At 43.5% G+C, this 20,822-nt stretch overlaps 1 protein-coding gene across 7 annotated transcripts in view; it reads left to right on the top strand.

Moving 5' to 3' along the window:
• Nucleotides 1–19,279, top strand: part of ST3GAL3 (ST3 beta-galactoside alpha-2,3-sialyltransferase 3) — a 310,879-nt gene extending 291,600 nt beyond the window's left edge. For all 7 annotated transcript variants that reach the window (XM_075832627.1, XM_075832630.1, XM_075832625.1 and 4 more), the window contains 5 exons: nt 2,154–2,249; nt 2,329–2,515; nt 15,261–15,407; nt 17,402–17,548; nt 19,121–19,279. In XM_075832627.1, coding sequence (XP_075688742.1) covers nt 2,154–2,249; nt 2,329–2,515; nt 15,261–15,407; nt 17,402–17,548; nt 19,121–19,210 — 667 coding nt within the window. In that variant the 3' untranslated portion in view covers nt 19,211–19,279. The remainder of the gene's footprint in view (nt 1–2,153; nt 2,250–2,328; nt 2,516–15,260; nt 15,408–17,401; nt 17,549–19,120) is intronic.
• Nucleotides 19,280–20,822: the final 1,543 nt, after the last annotated feature.

Genomic DNA, 20,822 nt, shown 5'->3' with positions numbered 1-20,822 from the left:
CAGGTCAGCCTCCGAAAACCTCACTGTGCGTGCAGACGCACTGACACCTGCCTGCTGCCATTCCCGAGCACGCTCTGCACTGGTGTTGAATAGATCCTATAGCTGAATCCTCTTTAGGAGACGGTCCTGGCACTTGCTGGACTTTCTTGGGAAACCTGAAGCTTCTTCACAGCAATTGAACCTCTCTCCTTGAAGTTCTTGATCCGATGAATGGTTTATTTAGGGGCAATCTTACAAACAGCAATGTCCTTGCCTGTAAAGCCCTTTTGATTCAAAGCAATGATGACTGCACGTGTTTCCTTGGAGGTAACCATGGTTAACAGAAGAAGACCATGATTTCAAGCACTATCCCTCTTTTAAATCAACCAGTCTGCTCTTTTAATTCAATGCGCATGACAGAATGATGTCAGCGGCCTTGTCCTCGTTAACACTTTCTCCTGAGAAATCAAGAAGATCACTGAAATGAAACATTTAAAAAAACCTGCGTAAATTTGGTATCACTGTAATCGCATTGAGCCGCAGAATAGAGAAAAGTTGACTTTTTTTACTGCACGGTAAAAACGAAACCCAAAAAAACATGGAGGAATCACAGTTTTTTCCAATTCCACCCCACAAATTATTTTTTTCAGTTCCCCAGTACATTTTATGGTACTTGAAATATTGCCAACAGAAACTACAACTCATCCAGCCAAAAATAAGCCTTCACACCGCTCCATTGAAGTAAAACTAAAAGAGTTATGCCTCTTGGAAGGCGGGGAGTGAAAAACGAAAAAAGGCTTGGACTTTAAGGGGTTAAAGAAGATCTGTCACTAGGTCATATAAGTTGAACTGGTTTACTGACCTGAATATCGCTGTGTCCCTGATTCCAGCGCTGTTTTAGTTTTCCTGGACCCCGTTCCAGAGATATGGTCCACACTTGTGTTTGCTCCCTATATGCTAATTTGCTGTAGTTAGCCAACAGGGTGGAGCTAGCATCCATGCCCCTGATGCTGACCAATCAGCACAAGGGAGCTTAAGGGCAGTTAATGCCCTGTTGGCTAACTACAACAAATTAGCATATCGGGAGCCAACACAACATTGGGCCATATCTCCAGAACGGAGGGGGGGGGTCATCTAAGAAAAAAAGAAAACCAGCGCTGGAATCAGGGAGACAGCGCCATTCAGGTCAGTTAACCAGTTCAACATATTTCTCTTATATAGGTTGCATTGAATTTTTGTCTGGTGGCATTACAAACATTTATGCCCATACACAATCAAAAATCGACAGACGCAGAAGTCCTCGCCATTTCTAAACTCTTTACTTGCGGTCAGTGAATTATTTTTCACATTCAGAAGCATAAAACCTGTGCTGACTTAGTTCTGCCCACACAGCTTAGGTCTGTCAGGCTGGATTCACACGAGCATGTTCGGTCCGTAAAGGACGGAACGTATTTCGGCCGCAAGTCCCGGACCGAACACAGTGCAGGGAGCCGGGCTCCTAGCATCATAGTTATGTACGACGCTAGGAGTCCCTGCCTCGCTGCCGGACAACTGTCCCGTACTGTAATCATGTTTTCACAGTAGTTCCACGGAGAGGCAGAGACTCCTAGCATCGTACATAACTTTATTTATAACTTTATTTTTTACTTGTAATGTATTAGCATACTCCTGTATCCTAATACATTACACTGTGTCACTATGACATCACATAGTGTGCCCGAGCAGCAGGCTTACTGAACAGACAGCCCTGGGGTCCTTTGTAGGTCCCCAGGGCTGACTGCAGAGGGATTCCCCGGTGTTTGATCGGGGAGTTCCCTTTGATCTTGCTGCGGTCACGGACCGCGGCGATCAAAGGATTAAACAGCTAGGGACCGAATGTTTTCCGACCCCAGCTGTGTTCAGCAGGCTGCTCTAAGTTCAGGAGCTGTTCGTCACAGGAGCGCTCATCAGCCTCTTCTACAGTGGCGCCAAAAGACAGTGGGCGGTCATTAAGGAGTTAAGGTCTTTCAATTTTTTTGGTTATTAATTAGTTCTTAGCGATTTTACTTGGAGTTACAATTTCTGAGTGATCTGCAAATAATGTTCATTTCTTGTAACTTTTTCTCTTTTCCCTTTTATTACTAGAGTAACAGATTTGAATTTCTCAATAACTCTTATTTCCATTGTTTCCTTAGCCTGCACTGTCGGCGATGCATCATTGTGGGGAATGGGGGGGTGCTCGCCAACAAATCACTGGGATCTAAAATTGACGAGTACGAGGTTGTGGTTCGGTAAGTTCTTTTCACGTTCATGTAAATTTGGATAGAAATGTAACGTCGGTCACGACACATGGATTTCCCTGTCTTTCAGGTTAAATTCTGCGCCAGTAAAAGGATTTGAGAAAGACGTGGGGAGTAAAACAACACTGAGAATTACATATCCGGAGGGAGCCATTCAGAAACTGGAACAGTATGAAAAAGATTCCCTTTTCGTCTTGGCTGGATTCAAGTGGCAGGATTTCAAATGGCTGAAATACATTGTTTACAAGGAGAAAGTGGTAGGTGCCCAAAATCCCCGGAGTCTAATGCGATACAAGACTGGAGTAAATGATAAGTGGAGGTTTTAACCGTACGGACCAATCAGATTGTTATTTTTCAATTTCAGGCCTGATTGGCGACTACGGGTGATGCCTACACTTTTCAGTTGTATTCGGTTACCTAAATGAACCCACAAAGTGTTCACAGTGGGGGGACAAAACGCAAAAATATGGACACAATTAAATCAATAGGGAGAGGGAAGCCCAATCTTTCAAATAGATTTGCAGCGGATGATGGGTGATGAGACAAATAGACTTGCAGCGGATGATGGGTGATAAGGAAGTCTAGATCTGTGCCCACCTAGGACTGTGATATAGATGATAAGAAGGAAATCTTATATATTAGAAGTTTGTGGTCTGAAGTGGAGCTTCCCTTGTAGGTGGACGGCCCTAATACTCCGGCTCTGTGTCGATCAGACTTCTATCTGTATTTTTGGGTAGACTTGGTCTTCGCCTCTCATCAGATAATAAGCACTGACTGCCCCTGACAGACGTGCCTGTGCTGTATCCGACCACTACATCATGAAGGGGGGCGCAAGTTCCCTCTTTTTGTGTTTACTGTTGACCTTGGGTGCAAAACCTATTTATTTTTTATCCTGGGGGCTACATTGTCACCCTCTACTCCATGTTGATAAAATGTCTATTATAAATGTAGTTGCCATTTAGTGTTCAGGTAAATTACATTCAGTTCTATTGAAGATTTCCACCACCTTTCTAAATGCAAAACTGCTGCTAATTAGCTACACATTTCTCCTGCAGAGGAGCGATCGTATTTACATTGCGCCCATTCTAATGGTCTGAGTCCTCCAGATTGGGAGCATCAAGACGGAAACTTCCTTATATGACATCTATAGACTTTATATATCTTTATACTAGAGACTTCTAGATCGAGACCCGGTCGCTGGGTTCATGTCTGGAGACATAGGGATTGTGATGGCCCTTCCCGTGGAGGAGATGCAGAGAAAGACAAAAAGGGCCACACATTCTGCACGCTGGAACTAGACCAATAACAATCTGTCCCTCCAGTTGTTGCAAACCCACGACACTCAACTTTTCTTGCCGATCACTGACCTGAACTTTCTGAAATAAAACAAGGTCTAGTCATTGCAGAGTTCATGGGACGCTCGTCGCTAAAATAACCAAACCTGCTGAATACAACATTGATTCTTTTCTCCCGGTATTCCACTGAGAAGATGATGTTCTTTGGAAGTAATTACTTTGAAATAACTTTTGCTTCTTACTCAACAAATGGAAACTTTTTACAACATGTAAGAGGGGAGTTGGATGTCTCGGCGTTGCCACCTCACCCTTGTCAGTCATATTACACTAGAGACATGTCACTGAGGCCTCTGGAGAGTTTCAGACAAGGTTTTTTTTTGTATTTCTTGGCTGAGTTTTCAGACTGCCGTTGTATGTGGACACAAATGGGCAATTTATTAAGCTTTTCTCCTGTTTTTTAATCTCCTAAAGTGAACAGAGGCTGAGGTTCGCGACCTCTGTTCCTACTTCAGGATGGATAGACATGGGAATTGGTGAAATTTTAGGAAAGAGCCATCAAGCCACGATGGCTGAGATAAGGATGGTGCGCGATGCCGTCAGAGTAGCCTCCTGGTTGATGTATGACGGGTGCTCCCTGACTACAGGGAAATGACAGCAATCATTCTCATTCATCACTATTTTGAGCTGTGAAAATACTGGGCTGCATGAGAAAGCACGTACACAGCATCGTAGTGGGGGGCTGGGGGGGGGGGTCATTCTAAGTACAGGAGACTTCACCAAATAAAAAGAAAATAATTAGAGAAAGTAAATAAGTGCTAAAGATAGAAAAGATCAGTGAGTACAGATGAATTTTGTGTATCCAAACAAGGACTTGCAGCCACCAGAATGCAGATGCTCGGAGAACTAGGAAACAGCTGCTTGTTCTCAGAAAAAGTCGGGGTGCAGCACCCCCCCCCCCCCCACACAGATTCAAAGCTGCACTTTACAGTAGTAGAACAGTCTGGAAATGGCATTCCCGGTCAGCAGGCATCGAAGTCCTTCACATTAAAACTAACATTTTATCAATCAATGAAGTTTCAGGAGACGTTGGATTGATCATATCCAGTCGTGTGAGGGCAAAGCTTAGATGAGTGAGCCCCATTATCTGAGGAGCGGTTGAGGCTACATGATGGTATAAGCAGGATCCTGAGCGGTGCAGAAAACTCTGAACATGACGACCGCACCACAATAATGAGGATTGTTTAAGGTATTTTTATTATGAAATATCGAGCCCGCATCCAACTTGTATCAGTAGTTACGATTGATAGAACAGAGCGAAAAAGGTGCACAAATAGCAGCAATCACCGTGCAGCAGAACATTCCCGAACAGCTTTGCTGAGCTCCTATAATAAAGGGGATAGGTAGATTTTACTACATCAGATGACGACTGGTATAAACATTAGAATGCAGATCATTAGAGGAAGTTCTGTGCAGATGCTAAACAAGCAGGGGATGCTGGGGGATATCATCTCTGAAGCCTCTAGAATTTTTAAATGAGCAACTCTGGAGTATAATACAGGATGTAACTCAGGATCAGTACAGGATAAGTAATGTAATGTATGTACACCGTGACCCCACCAGCAGAATAGTGAGTGCAGCTCTGGAGTATAATACAGGATATAACTCAGGATCAGTACAGGATAAGTAATGTAATGTATGTACACAGTGACTCCGCCAGCAGAATAGTGAGTGCAGCTCTGGAGTATAATACAGGATGTAACTCAGGATCAGTACAGGATAAGTAATGTAATGTATGTGCACAGTGACTCCACCAGCAGAATAGTGAGTGCAGCTCTGGAGTATAATACAGGATGTAACTCAGGATCAGTACAGGAGAAGTAATGTAATGTATGTACACAGCGACTCCACCAGCAGAATAGTGAGTGCAGCTTTGGAGTATAATACAGGATATAACTCAGGATCAGAAGAGGATAAGTAATGTAATGTATGTACACAGTGACTACACCAGCAGAATAGTGAGTGCAGCTCTGGAGTATAATACAGGATGTAACTCAGGATCAGTACAGGATAAGTAATATAATGTATGTACACAGTGACTCCACCAGCAGAATAGTGAGTGCAGCTCTGGAGTATAATACAGGATGTAACTCAGGATCCGTACAGGATAAGTAATGTAATGTATGTACACAGTGACTACACCAGCAGAATAGTGAGTACAGCACTGGAGTATAATACAGGATGTAACTCCGGATCAGTACAGGATAAGTAATGTAATGTATGTACACAGTGACTCCACCAGCAGAATAGTGAGTGCAGCTCTGGAGCATAATACAGGATGTAACTCAGGATCAGTACAGGATAAGTAATGTAATGTATGTACACAGTGACTCCACCAGCAGAATAGTGAGTGCTGCTCTGGAGTATAATACAGGATGTAACTCAGGATCAGTACAGGATAAGTAATGTAATGTATGTACACAGTGACTCCACCAGCAGAATAGTGAGTGCAGCTCTGGAGTATAATACAGGATATAACTCAGGATCAGTACAGGATAAGTAATGTAATGTATGTACACAGTGACTCCACCAGCAGAATAGTGAGTGCTGCTCTGGAGTATAATACAGGATATAACTCAGGATCAGTACAGGATAAGTAATGTAATGTATGTACATAGTGACTCCACCAGCAGAATAGTGAGTGCAGCTCTGGAGTATAATACAGGGTGTAACTCAGGATCAGTACAGGATAAGTAATGTAATGTATGTACACAGTGACTCCACCAGCAGAATAGTGAGTGCAGCTCTGGAGTATAGTACAGGATGTAACTCCAGCAGAATAGTGAGTGCAGCTCTGGAGTATAATACAGGATGTAACTCAGGATCAGTACAGGATAAGTAATGTAATGTATGTGCACAGTGACTCCACCAGCAGAATAGTGAGTGCAGCTCTGGAGTATAATACAGGATGTAACTCAGGATCCGTACAGGATAAGTAATGTAATGTAAAGTATACAGTAGATCCCCAAGCCAAAAAACCTTCCACTGCCTGATTTGAGATATCTTAAATTTTTTATCTATGTATTCTTTCATTTCACCAGCGCTCATTACCAACTACATTACGCATTTCATGGGTGGGAGAGACTAGTGCAGACAGGCAGCGGCTCTACTAACAATCTATAGTGTAGTTATAATATTAATATTACTGGCTACTCATCTGCCTTTCATTTGCTGTTATCATCTCTTGTAAATTCCACATTGTTGCTGCTTCCGTCTGTGCTTGATATACAGAACCGATCATCTTAATCACTTCATCTTCTCACTTTCCAGAGTCTTTGGGGTCATCTGAGGTATCTCCTCATTCCTCACATACTGTCAGTACTTCCTGCTGTTTATACTTGTGAATTTTGGTTGCCTGCCGCCATTTCGGATTGTGTTTGCTCTTTCAGTGCAGTGTAAATTGCCCCCCCCCCCATACCCACCCCCCGTTATTGACCTTTATCAAAGAACAATGGTCGGAATATTGATTTGAATCATAAATAAAACCAATCAACATCTTATCTCATCAGACGGTCCACGCAAACCTAGAACACTATATAAATCAGAATTTCTCACAATTATAATTGCATTACCTTGGGGCGGTGTCTGCACTTTGTGGCACAGAATTTGGGACAGGCTAGAGACAGGAAAAAGAGAATCTTACCCAGAGAAAACAAGAGTTTTAGATCCAAAGCCAAAAATGTTGCAACATCGCTGCAATATGAGAAAGTAAGAACTTACAGTGAGGCCGCGATTCCCAGCAATTACTGTAAGTGACGTCATCACAGGAACGTTTTGTTGAATGACCCGTTAGTTCACGTGTCAACACGCTGACATTCTACAAATAATAAAAGTTATGAAATGGGAGTTCTTATAAAGGAAAATCTGCCCCCCCCCCCATCTTCTATACAGACGTTTTATAATTTGTATCTCCTTATTAATTAGTCAGGTCTTGTTCACAGAGTTTAGACCTGGCGTTAGTTGTGCAGCTCAGAACTGTACAATTACTGCGCCCAAAATACATGCAAGTTTCACCTGCAATATTTGCTGATATGATTGCACGGTTTTGTTATTTAACCCCTTAAGACGCAGCCTAGTTTGGGCCTTAAAGAGTCTCTGTCACACATTTTAAGTGGCCTGTCTTGTACATGATGTGATCGGCGCTGTAATGTAGATTACAGCAGCGTTTTTTATTCAGAAAACCGATAATTTTTGACGGAGTTATGACCTATTTTAGCTTTATGCTAATGAGTTTCTTAATTGACAACTGGGCGTGTTTTACTATATGACCAAGTGGGCGTTGTGGAGAGAAGTGTATGACGCTGACCAATCAGTGATCAATCAGTGACCAATCAGCGTCATACACTTCTCCCGAATTAATTATACACAGCAGATAGCGTTCTTATTACATCACTACGTGCAGCCAAATAAACACACTATAACGTTACTGCCGTGTCCTGACAACGAATAGACATCACCTCCAGCCAGGACGTGATGTGTATTCAGAATCCTGACACTTCTGTAGCGTCTCTGTGATATTTACAGCAAGGCAAACCTAATCTTGGTTTAAATGACAGGTTACATCGTAAACTGACTACGTATCCATATCAGCAGGAGAGCGCCCCATTAAGGAGTTTTTTTTCCTCTGCTCTTCCTGCAACAAAGGTTTCTTTGATATTTCTAAATAATGTTAATTATGACGTTTTTTGCAATACGTTCAAAAGAACAGAAAGAGGACAGGTTCTAGGTAAATAACAGAATGCATTACTGACTGTGGCTGCTTTACACAGTGATGAAGTCCACATAGAGAACCCATAGATAAGCCGGACCAGCTAGGAAATCTCTGCCAACATTCCTGCACATATCCCCAGTAAAAACTGGATGCACCTTCCATTGTTCCCAGAGACCATTGCAAGTTCTGACATTGTGGGATATGCGATTTGTGCGCGCCATTGAGTCTCCACGCAGCCTTAAAGGGAAACTCCAAGCAAGGTTTTAAAAGGAAGGTGTTCATTTCAAACCAACAGCTCCTGTAAATGAGATTGATTTGCGCTGCCACTGTCCGACTATTTCTATATAAAGGATGAAAATGATCCAACCGTAAAACCGCCAAAAGACGTTCTCATGGACGAGGGTCATGCATCCAGAGCGTTTGGCTTTCCTCACGACGCGGTTCCCAGAAATGACTTTACTGCTTTCCCAGCGCTTTGTACCAGGATAACAATGGCTGTGCAAGTGCAGATGTGACTGACCCCCGTAGACACAAACCTTTTATTACGTGGCAGGCCACATGGCCGGATGGACTGGACTCTGCTGATATTTACAATGCACTCGACGCATTCACACCTCATTCTTCTGGCAAACACGTACCAGCATTTCATCTATTTGCACTGAATTTCTTTTAACACCTGACTGGGGAGGAATTGGATTTCAGCATTATTAGAAGATGTAGGAACTTATGAGCCACCGACCCAGCAATCAGCCAGAAGAGAACTAGCAAATACTCGTGCACTGAACTGGATGAAGTGTGAACAAATAAGACTCCAGCCAGTGAAATGATGGACTGCTGCTATGAGTTTACTCAAGTGCTAATGCGCGTCAGAGACACGTTAAAGGGAATGTCCACTTTTAAAACCATTGTTTTATTCCTCCAATGTATCTAAAGTTGCAAAAGCATCTTTGCAAATAGTCTAAAGTAAAAATCTGTTTTGTATCTGCAGCTGCTATGCAGATCTTTGTGTCTCCATGGTTACAGACTACAAACCGTCCCTCTGTAGTCCCATCCTATAGTCATGTGTTCCTGCACTCCCTCCGCCTTCTTTTCTTAATAACACGAGAAGATGGTGGTAAAGGGGGTGGAGCAAGGGTATATTCAGAAGGCAGATTTGTTAAAATATATTCCATACATGTGAATGGGGTTGTTTTCGCATGAATTTATGTATTCCCCATTTAGATGAATGAGACAGAAATGTATGCGATAGAACTGCCATGGAAATAAACCCTAACACAGGACTGCAGGATCAGACTACACAGCTTTTGTTTGTAGTCTGTAACCATGGAAACACATAGTGCTGTGAACATAAAGCAATAGACTAAGTTGCTTAATTTTTTATTTTATTTTATTTTTTATTTTAGCTGCATTGGAGGAATAATAATTGGTTGCAAAAGTGAACATACATGGATATGAACAGATGGTAGAATATGAAAGCTTGGACCACCAGAAATCTACAAAACAGAGGGGCCGCAGCATTTTACATTGACCCCTGATTCTTACGGGAAATCTCTGCCATCGCGGCCATTCCATTCAATTGTGTTTTGCGATGTCAGGATTGGAAAATCTCGTGGAAGTGCCAATCGGGTTTTGGTGGTCTACAGAAGGCTGCAGCACAACGAAACTATTTATTGTGTTATAAGTAACACTTCATAAACCTGTCGTCTCCTACGATCCATCTTGGTTAATCCTCCCTCATAAGTTGGTTGACATCCCTGTAACAGTAAGGCAAGGAGTAAAGATGGAAGGTGACATCCACGGTTTGTTTTGACCGGTTGAGTTTCTTGGAGTGACATTGCAAATAAAGTAATGAAGAATAAGAAAAGCTTGAATGATAGTTACAAGGTTCAGTTAAGAAGATGTAAGATGACGATCTGTCTGCAGTGCACATGAGGCTGATGGATCCAGAAGCCCCAGAGATTTGAGGGACAGAATCACGGAAGGAAGAAACGCGTCAGAGAGACATGTCAGTGCAAGTGATTCAGAGACTCCTCGGTGTGAATCAGTAATTACAGACTCTTTGAATCTGGAGTGTGGGCTTACGTGACAGCAGAATCCTGACTCAAACTTTGACACAACTGTAGATGACACAGTGTATGACAGTCGGCCGGTATTACTTCTAGTCTCTGAAGTTCAGCACTAATGCAAACCTCAAATTTACATCACAGCACACAACTCCATAGACCATATAATTTGTCACAAGTGTCCTGACAAATGTTAATTTCATTATTTAATCTTTATTTGTTGTTGAATTTTCATTCAGTTCTCTGAATGCAGCCTGCAGTATAAAGAATGGAGGTTCTCATTCCAGTTGTTATGCATGAGTCCAGGGTCGTGTTTATACCTATACATATTAATACACTTTCTCCTCTAATCTTTCCTAGATATACTAACATATTATAATATACTAGTCCTTCTCAATGAATTAGTTAAAAGTTAATTTATTTCAGTAATTCAATTCAAAAAGTGTCTGTCATATTCTATAGATTCATCACACACAGAGGGATCTATTTCCAGCATTGTTTTTTTTTTTGTTTTTTTTTCTTATTCAAATTTTTTTTATTGAGTTTCAGAACACAAAATTACAAAACATAGTGGAGGGAAGGCCTCCACCCGTAACTAAAAGAACAAACGAGGTCAGTGGACCAAAGCAAAAACACACAAGAAAAAAGGAAAATCAATAATGTGCATCACTTCTTGACATGAAAAAAGAATTGTCAGTGTACAACAGTAGCATGAATAATCCTAGAGGCATAACATCAGGAGGTACAGCGAGATCACTTAACTCAAACAGAGAAGGAGAGGCACATAACCCTAGTCAGGGGGAAAGAAAATATAGAAAAAGGCCCCAAGAGAGGGAAGGATAGGAGGGAGGGGAGAGGACAGGAGGGATCCTGGACTCCAGTTCCGGCGTATCATGAGTAAAAAATCAGCAGCGAGCAAGAGCCGTAGTGTATTTCATAGGGGCATAGGCCGACTCAGGTTACAGCCGTGAGGTAGGAAGGCGAAGAAAGAAACACTATCCAAGGAGACCATGTAGACGTGTATTTTACCACAGCTGCCGGGGAGTGAGCCACCAAGTGTTCCATTCGCTGTATCAAGGCAACTTCCCGAAACCACTCATCTAATGTTGGGGGTATGGCCGTTTTCCACCTGCGCGGGATCACTGACTTTGCCGCCTGAAGTAGATGTCTAGTTAGGGAGCTTTTATAAACGTGTATTGGCATCGGGAACATGAATAAAAGAGCTGCCTCCGGAGAGTTGGGGACAGAGACTCCAGTAACCTCCAATATCAATTTAAGTACCGCATCCCAAAAACTCCTCAACAAGGGGCAACTCCACCAAACATGAGACATAGAACCTCCTACAGCACCACAACGCCAACAATTGTCAGGCACAGACGGATACCATTTATGAAGCGCAGCCGGGACCCGATACCATCTAGAGACAATTTTATAACTAGTTTCTTGGGCCCTAATGGCTATAGAAGCTTTTTGTGAGAGGGAGAAACACCGCTTCCACTGTGCGTCAGTAAATGTAGTATGTAATTCTCTCTCCCAGGCTCCAGCATTGTTTTCTGTTAATGTTGATGATTATGGGAACAGTTAATGAAAACCCAAAATTTAGTGTCTCAGAAAATGGGAATATTATATAAGTACAATTTCAAAAATGATTTTTAATACCGAATTGTTGTCCTACTGAAAAGTATGTCCAGTATCTGCCCTCAATACTTGGCCGGGGCACCGACTCTGCATGAATTACTGCATCAATGTGGCGTGGCATGGAGGCGATCAGTCTGTGGCACTGCTGAGGGATTATCAATGCAGCGTGGCATGGAGGTGATCAGCCTGTGGCACTGCTGAAGTGTTATCAATGCGGCGTGGCATGGAGGTGATCAGCCTGTGGCACTGCTGAGGTGTTATCAATGCCGCGTGGCATGGGGGTGATCAGCCTGTGGCACTCTTGAGGTGTTAGGGAAGCCCAGGTTGCTTTGATAGCGGCCTTCATCTCGTCTGCATTGTTGGGTCTGGTCTCTCATCTTCCTCTTGACAATACCCCATAGATTCTCTGTGGGGTTTAGGTCAGGTGAGTTTGCTGGCAAATCAAGCGCAGTGATACTGTGGTTATTACACCAGGTATTGGTACTTTTGGCAGTGTGGGCAGGTGCCAAGTCCTGCTGGAAAATGAAATCAGCGTCTCCATAAAGCGTGTCAGCAGAGGGAAGCATGAGGTGCTGGGAGATGTCCTGCAAGATGCTGCGCTGACTCTGGACTTGATATAACACAGCGGACCAACACCAGCAGATGACACGGCCCCCAAACCATCACTGATTGCGGAAACTTCACACTGGACCGCAGGACACTTGGATTGACGCCTCTCCACTCTTCCTTCAGACCCTGGGACCGAGATTTCCAAATTAAATGCAAAATTGACTTTCATCTGAAAACAGGACCACGGAGCAACAGACCCGTCCATTTTCTCTTTAGCCCTGGTAAGACGCGTCTGACGTTGTCTCAAGTTGCAACCCGTGTCCTGGATACGTCTGTGTCTGGTGGCTCTTGAAGCCCTGACTGCAGCCGTTGTCCACTCCTTGTGAATTTTCCCCAGATTTTTGAATGGCCTTTTCTTGACAATCCTTTCCAGGCTGCGGATACCCCTGTTGCTTGTGCACCTTTTTTTACCACACTTTATCCTTCCTCTGAACTTTCCATTAATATGCTTGGATACAGCGCTGTGTGAACAGCAGCTTCTTTAGTGATGTCCTTTTGTGGCTTACCTTCCTTGTGGAGGTGTCAATGACTCTTCTGGACAACTGTCAGGTCCGCATCTTCCCCATGATAGTGTAGCCACTGGACCCGACTGTTGGACCATTTAAAGGCTTAGGAAACCTTTGCAGGTGTTTTGTGTTAATTAGCTGATTAGAGTGTCACACCAGGAGTCTACAATCTTCAACTTTTACCCAATGTTCTAATTTTCTGAGAAACTAAATTTTGGGTTTTCATTAATTGTTAGGCTTCGTTCACATCTGCGCTAGGGCACCTTTCCGACGGAAGCGAGCCCTGACCGACAGAAACGGAAACCATAGGTTTCCGTCACCATTGATTTCAATGGTGACGAATCAGGTGCCAATGGTTTCTGTTTGTCTCCATTGTGCAAGGGTTCCATCGTTTTGACGGAATCAAAACCGTACTACGCTATTGATTCCGTCAAAACGACGGAACCCTTGCACAATGGAGACAAACAAATACCATTGGCACTGAATCGGTCACCATTGAAATCAATGGTGATGGAAACGGAAACCTATGGTTTCCATTTTTGTGTCAGGGCTCCGTTCTGATGGAAAGGTCCGACGGAACGGCGGACTAGCGCAGATGTGAATGAAGCCTTAGCCATAATCATCAACATTAAAAGAAAAAAATGCTGGAAATAGATCTCTCTGTGTGTAATGATTCTATATAATATATGAGTTTCACTTTTTGAAATGAATTACTGAAATAAAATAACCTTTTGATGATATTCTAATTAATTGAGAAGGACTAGGAATATACTATATAATATACAAATATTCTACATTAAATACCCTCTGCAAGCATGGAGCTTAATACTCATTGCCCAAATGTGTCCCAGGTTTGCATAGTAACAGGCAGAGGTGACAACGCTGGATTTGTATGCTCTTATGCAAATCCAACGTGACAATCTCAGTAAGGGCATGACCACACATGGCGGATTTCCTCCGCAACTGTCCGCATCAATGCCGCACAGAATCTGCGTTGCGGATTACGGCTGCGGATCTGCACAAAATGTGCAGTAAATTGATGCGGACTAGCTGCTGCGGACTGCGGGAAAAGTGCTTCCCTTCTCTCTATCAGTGCAGGATAGAGAGAAGGGACAGCACTTTCCCTAGTGAAAGTAAACGAATTTCATACTTACCGCCCGTTGTCTTGGTGACGCGTCCCTCTTTCGGCATCCAGCCCGACCTCCCTGGATGACGCGCCAGTCCATGTGACCGCTGCAGCCTGTGCTTGGCCTGTGATTGGCTGCAGCCGTCACTTAGACTGAAACGTCATCCTGGGAGGCCGGACTGGAGACAGAAGCAGGGAGTTCTCGGTAAGTATGAACTTCTATTTTTTTGACAGGTTGCTCTATATTGTGATCGGTAGTCACTGTCCCGGGTGCAGAAACAGTTACTGCCGATCGCTTAACTCTTTCAGCACCCTGGACAGTGACTATTTACAGACGTCTCCTAGCAACGCTCCCGTCATTACGGGAGCCCCATTGACTTCCTCAGTCTGGCTGTAGACCTAGAAATACATAGGTCCAGCCAGAATGAAGAAATGTCATGGTAGTAAAACCAATACGCTCCGCAGCACACATAAGATCTGCGGACTTCATTGCGGAATTTTGACTCTCCATTGAAGTCAATGGAGAAATTCCGCCATGAGTCCGCCACTGCTCCGCAACAGACAGAGCATGCTGCGGACACCAAATTCCGCTCCGCAGCCTATGCTCCGCAGCGGAATTTTACGCATCGTCTAAACGAACACTGCTAAATTAAAGTGAAAGTCAATGGACAAACGGCTCCGCTGCGGATTAACGCTGCGGAGTGTCCGCAGCGGAATTTAAGTGAAATTCCGCCACGTGTGAACCCAGCCTAACAGAAGAGCAGTATATTTCCACCTCTGCATTATACGGGAGTATGGTCTTCAGCTCGAGACTGGGCAGCTGGCGGAGAATGTCCTGGGTTGAATATATACTGTGATGTATAAACCAAGTAGATGTTTGAGGGCTATGAAGCATCGGATGTCTATAGAACGTCTTTGTTCCAGCTGTATTTTTGGGGCTTAGGACATGGGGTACAATTTGTTTTTCTTGATACATTCTTTCTGTTCTCATTTTCAGAGCGCTTCGGATGGGTTCTGGAAGTCAGTTGCCACTCGGGTACCACGAGAGCCAAATGAGATCCGAATCCTCAATCCATACTTTATCCAAGAAGCTGCATTCAGTTTTATTGGGCTGCCATTCAACAATGGACTTATGGGAAGAGGGGTAAGTGAATGTGATCTGAGAATAAAATTACCAAATAATTTCTTACAGAAAGAGTTAGGAAAGCTCCAGTATTGATATTTGATAAGTCGTTCTAATTATCGGTCTATAAAGTCGCTCTTCTTTGATTTGCATTTTCTCAAGCCCAAAAACAAGAAAAAGTATCAAGACAAACAGCTGAACGTGAACGATGGTTAAATGATTTTGGACAATACAAAAGATTTTATCTTGACCCCTGAGGAGTAAAATGAATGAGGCTACCAAAAGGTGATTGTACCTTGAGGGCCAGCATTACCCAAGACCTTGTGTGTTGCCCTTTTTCACAGTTTTTGTATTCAGTTGCCATTTTTGCTGCCTTTATACCAATGTTAACCATCTGTGTAGCGAATAAGTCTGGTCGGTTCAGTAACTCGTCTCATATTTCATATCCTGTTCTATGACCCACGACAATGCTGGCCCGCTGCTGCATCTCCGATGACTGCCACCTGCTCCCTGGGGAGGTTGTTCCATGGGCCACAACCTGCGAGTCCATAATACCTCCATAAATTGGGTTGTTGGAAAACCAACGGTACAGTTGAACTCGCACTGTCCCTCAGTGCATCCTATGCCAATCACTAGAAACCTAGAGGATCTACCAACTGGTCATCCCAGTATGGTTACAAATGTGCCACAACTTGAGAAAACCAGATCTACATAGGACATTGATAGTCTGAATATACCGAACATAACATTTATTGCCCGTCATTAACATAGCACCCGCATATTCTGCAACGCTCCACCCAGATGGATCCACCTTCCTATGAAACATACAAACTCCATGCAGATGTCAGGTCTAAAAAACCAGAACTTTAGAGCTACAAAGAAACCGCGCTAACCACGGCGTCACCATGCTGCCCTAACACGACATTAACTACTCAAAAACTCATGGATAGAGCGTGCTACTGTGAACAAAGCCCCTCGCAGCTTTCAAACACAAAGTGTGTGTTTACTGCCATGATAATCGCTCACGTATAGGATGTAATGTGCAGCGTATGGACAGCACTTCACTTTCTATACTTCATGTATAATTCCTGGAGACTGTCCGGTCCTGGTATCTCCCCTGAAACGAGGCGACGCACCGGCAGCGGGGTTGCCATCTCGTGTCTCTGGGAAGTTTTCAATGAGATTATGGATCTGCTGCTTGGGATAAGTGAACGAGATGGAGCGTTTGTCCCATCACCAGCTCCGCATTGTGACATATGGACGGTTAATCTCTCCCGGCTGATTTAGTGTTTCCATCTGCTCAGTCTCCTCTGGTTTGGCCAGGCCTCTATGGACACTGAGGAATTAGGCATAACCTCTCTTTCTTCTACAAGTCAAGGTATTGAGAGGGAAATATCATATGACAATGGTATATCTTTATGCTGAGGATCATTTGCAATCCATTATGAGTATGTTGGTCCTTTGAGATTTTCTTTTATCCTCCGCCACAGGACATGATTTGGAATTCACATTGTGACCCGGCCGCTATTTGATAGAATGAGTATTTTAATAAGGGAGAACGAGCCACCCACCGCCCATGAATGTTATAAAACTCTGCAGGTCCATATGGCTGGCAAGTTTTGGTGTATATATATATATATAAGGAGCCAGGCAAAGCCATGGTATACCCATAAGCATACAAGGGATGCGTCATCTTCCCATCATCCAGACGAGTGGCCGGATCCCGGCACGGATGTTGGATGGATGTCCTCAGATTGCAGTCATGGACAGACATCAGATGCTCTATATAAACTGCAGACAGTATTGGCTGAGCATGGCCGGACCCTCCAGTACCAATACCCTGATATAATGTTATTATGGGAATGAATAACCCTGCTGGGCAGTATTGATAATCTGGGATGTAATATATTGATCGCGGACCTGTTGAATATCCTCTGCGGTTGCGTCTCATTCATGTAGGACATTGTAGATATGATCTTGCCTTCATCTTATGGTTGTCTCTTTTATATACACAGAACATCCCGACACTTGGAAGTGTGGCAATCACAATGGCGTTACATAACTGTGACGAGGTGGCGGTGGCAGGATTTGGATATGATATGAACCTTCCCAATGCTCCTCTTCACTACTATGAGACTATCAAGATGGCGGCCATTAAAGAGGTGAGATTGACCAATCCCGTATTATTACATTGAAAGCTATTATTACATTGAGGTTCTCGGACAGTGCGCTGAAGTTGGATTTGACTTTTAATGTTTTTTTTTTATAATATTATTTTTTATTGTTGTTGATTTAAATAACAAATTATTCCATACTATATAACAAGAGAAAATGTTCTGAGTTAACATTATATTAAACAAAATATTGTGTAGTACCGACACGATCCCAAATGTCAATGCTGGAAAATCAACAGTCACCCCCCAAAACCCTGGAAAATATTGCGTGGGGAGAGAGAGAGAGAAAAAGAAAAAATAATAGTAATTTAAAAAAAAATAATTAAAACCATTACTCGTTAAACAATTATTAACACATTTTAAACCAGTCCTAAGAACTTTTTCTGTTCGGGGGATTTTACTGTTAATGTTCGGCCATGTTCACACGCTTAACCAAAAACGTATGAAAATATGGAGCTGGTTCAAGGGAAAACGGCTCCTGATTTTCAGATGTTTTTTAAGCAACTCGCGTTTTTTGCTGCGTTTTTTACGGCCGTTTTTGGAGCTGTTTTCAATAGAGTCTATAAAAAACGGCTCCAAAAACATCCTAAGAAGTGTCCTGCACTTCTTTTTCGTGGCCATTTTTTTATGCAGCCGTTTTTCAAAACGGCCGTGTAAAAAAAACGGCCCGTCGGAACAGAACAACGTTTTTTCCATTGAAATCAATGGGCAGATGTTTGGAGGTGTTCTGCTTCCGACTTTTCGCCCGTTTTTCGGGTGTTTACGGCCCGAAAAATTTCTGAAAATAAGCCGTGTGAACATACCCTCATGACTAGCGCGGTACGTCGGTCAGGCACGTCAATAGTTAGCACTAGTTGTCATTCTCTAATATAATCATTGAAGTGGAGCTTCACTCCGGTTTACGAGATTTACGCTGTCACCATTACTCCCATAAATCCATACCCGGCACACGTACACAAAAATGCAAGTCTCATCTTTATTTAAAAAAAAAAAACCATAAACCACAAACTGCCCTAAAAACACTTATAAAGTGGACCTGTCAGTGGGCGGTTACCCTTCATCAAGTGACAGGTGTTACCCGCCCACTTGACAGTCAAAGGCCTTATTTGCATATCGGGCACCAAAATTAACGGCACCGATATCTTGGCAACGGTAGAGGCTAGAAGAAAGAAATAAAAAGCGTCAGAATCTGTGAGGCGCCTGCAATCTAACGGAGATGTCCACTGCAGTTGTTTGGGCAGGTGAAAGGTTCCCTATAAGGGGGTTCTCCTATCAAGACTATGACCTATTAGGGCATATGGACATCAAATAGGGGGGTCCCCCTCTATGAGCCAGAGCGGAGAGTCACTGTGTGGGGAACTCAGGCCGTCCATGTGTTACATAGACGGTGATTAATCTGAATGTGCGCCATGGATTATTACATTTTCCCTGCAGCGGCTGCTTCTTAAAGGGATTGTCTTGATGAGAGCTTTTACTTTCTACTTCAGGTAGCAGAAAGTCCAAAATCGCCCTGGAATTATTCTGCACGGCTGACTTTTTCCTCTTTTTTCTAATTTCCAGTCTTGGACCCATAATATTCAGAGAGAGAAGGAATTCTTAAGGAAGCTGGTGAAAGCGCATGTAATAAATGACCTCACTAGCGGCATCTGAGCGGAGCAGCGAGCTCATCCTGGACAATAGCCATTACCAGAGCTGAACGCGGGAGCCCCATCCGCCAGACCGGCTCGATGTTCTACGGGACGGCTCTGAGACACAACCCTGCTGCCATAGGAGGAGGCAGTGACAATGGCCGCCTCCAGAGACATCATTCTCTCAGAACTGTTTACGTAGTAGACGACTTTATTACAGAAAGGAGGACACTTATAACGTGTAACAGAATCCCTTGTGCCAAACGTACCTCCAGTTTAGGATGCGAGGTGCGAATGGCGAGCCGCATACATTTTGAATGTACAAAGTATTATTTTTAGATATACTTTAAGCATGGGACTGTACAGCGCAGGAGGCCGAGATATAGGCGGCGGCGGAGGACGTTAATGCAGACGATGCACGTACTGACATATCTCTGCTTGCTGCTTGCCGGTTCATTCCCTTGTTAAGAGACCGTCCAGAGTTGGGGCATTGTTATTGCTGCTATTATGTAGATGGACCAATATTCAGTCTATATGTCTGTATTTGAGTGTGTTATTATTGGGGTTTTAAGTGGGTAACTTGTATCATTTTTAGGTCATGGATCAGTGTTAGATTTTCGCCATTGATCAGTGTTTGAATTCGTTGCCTCCTGAGCTGCGGTCCCTTGTGCGCTTGGTTTGTTCTCAGTCCTTATCGTTACAAGGGCAAGAAGCATGATGTGAGCCCAGGCCCAGCTCTATATGTAAATGTGACTCACAAACACATCAGCAATACATTACATATCATCAAAAGACTGGTCTGGGCCAGCACCAGACATCCCTCAGCGGTGTCACGGTCCTTACTGAGAGGTGGGATCATTCCGCTGCCGCTGGAGAGGGTCCTGCAACGGGATCGATCATTAAACTCCATATTGTTCCGGAAACTCTGTGTTTGGCTGATTTATTTGTATAATTGTGCCGAGTTGCAGACGGTCACTTTACTCTGCTCTTCATATAGTTCATTATCACCTATGATATGTTTTATAGAAATCTGAATAAATAAAATAAAAGAAACATAGGCAAATCCTATTAACCAAATGTTGTTTTGGCCAATAGGAGAACTTCCTGCCCCTGTAATGCGCTGCTTACCTAGGGAAGAATATTGAGGAGACAGATCCCCTTTACAAGTTGATTCAGTTCAGCTGCAAGGACTGCTCTGTCCCTACCTCCCTTCTAGGGGTGCTTGAATTGTAGAACTACTCTTGAAAAAGAAAATGAAGATATTACACTACGAAAAAAATTCAACTTGAGTAATTTAAAGCCCATGTTCCCCTATGGACACCATTGTACAGCTTATAGATAGAATAAGCCCTTATGCACACGACAGGGTTTCCCGGCCGCGTCACGGTCGTTCAAAAAACGTCCGTCCCCCGGCTGCAGTAGGAACAATAGACCCCTAATGGGGCTATTCACACAACCGATTTTTTGACAGCCCGGGAAACCCAGCAGTCAAAAAATGGGACATGCCCTATTTTTGGCCGTTCTCCCGGCCGCACGGCTCCCATAGAAGTCTATGGGGCCGGGTAATACACGGCCATCACTTGAAGTTGTCCCGAGTGACGGCCGTGTCTTCCGTCGCTCGCTCTCTCTCCTCC

Source organism: Rhinoderma darwinii, chromosome 7, assembly GCF_050947455.1.
Source record: "Rhinoderma darwinii isolate aRhiDar2 chromosome 7, aRhiDar2.hap1, whole genome shotgun sequence".
Lineage (NCBI taxonomy): Eukaryota > Metazoa > Chordata > Amphibia > Anura > Rhinodermatidae > Rhinoderma > Rhinoderma darwinii.
This window is presented reverse-complemented; position numbering and strand designations above follow the sequence as displayed.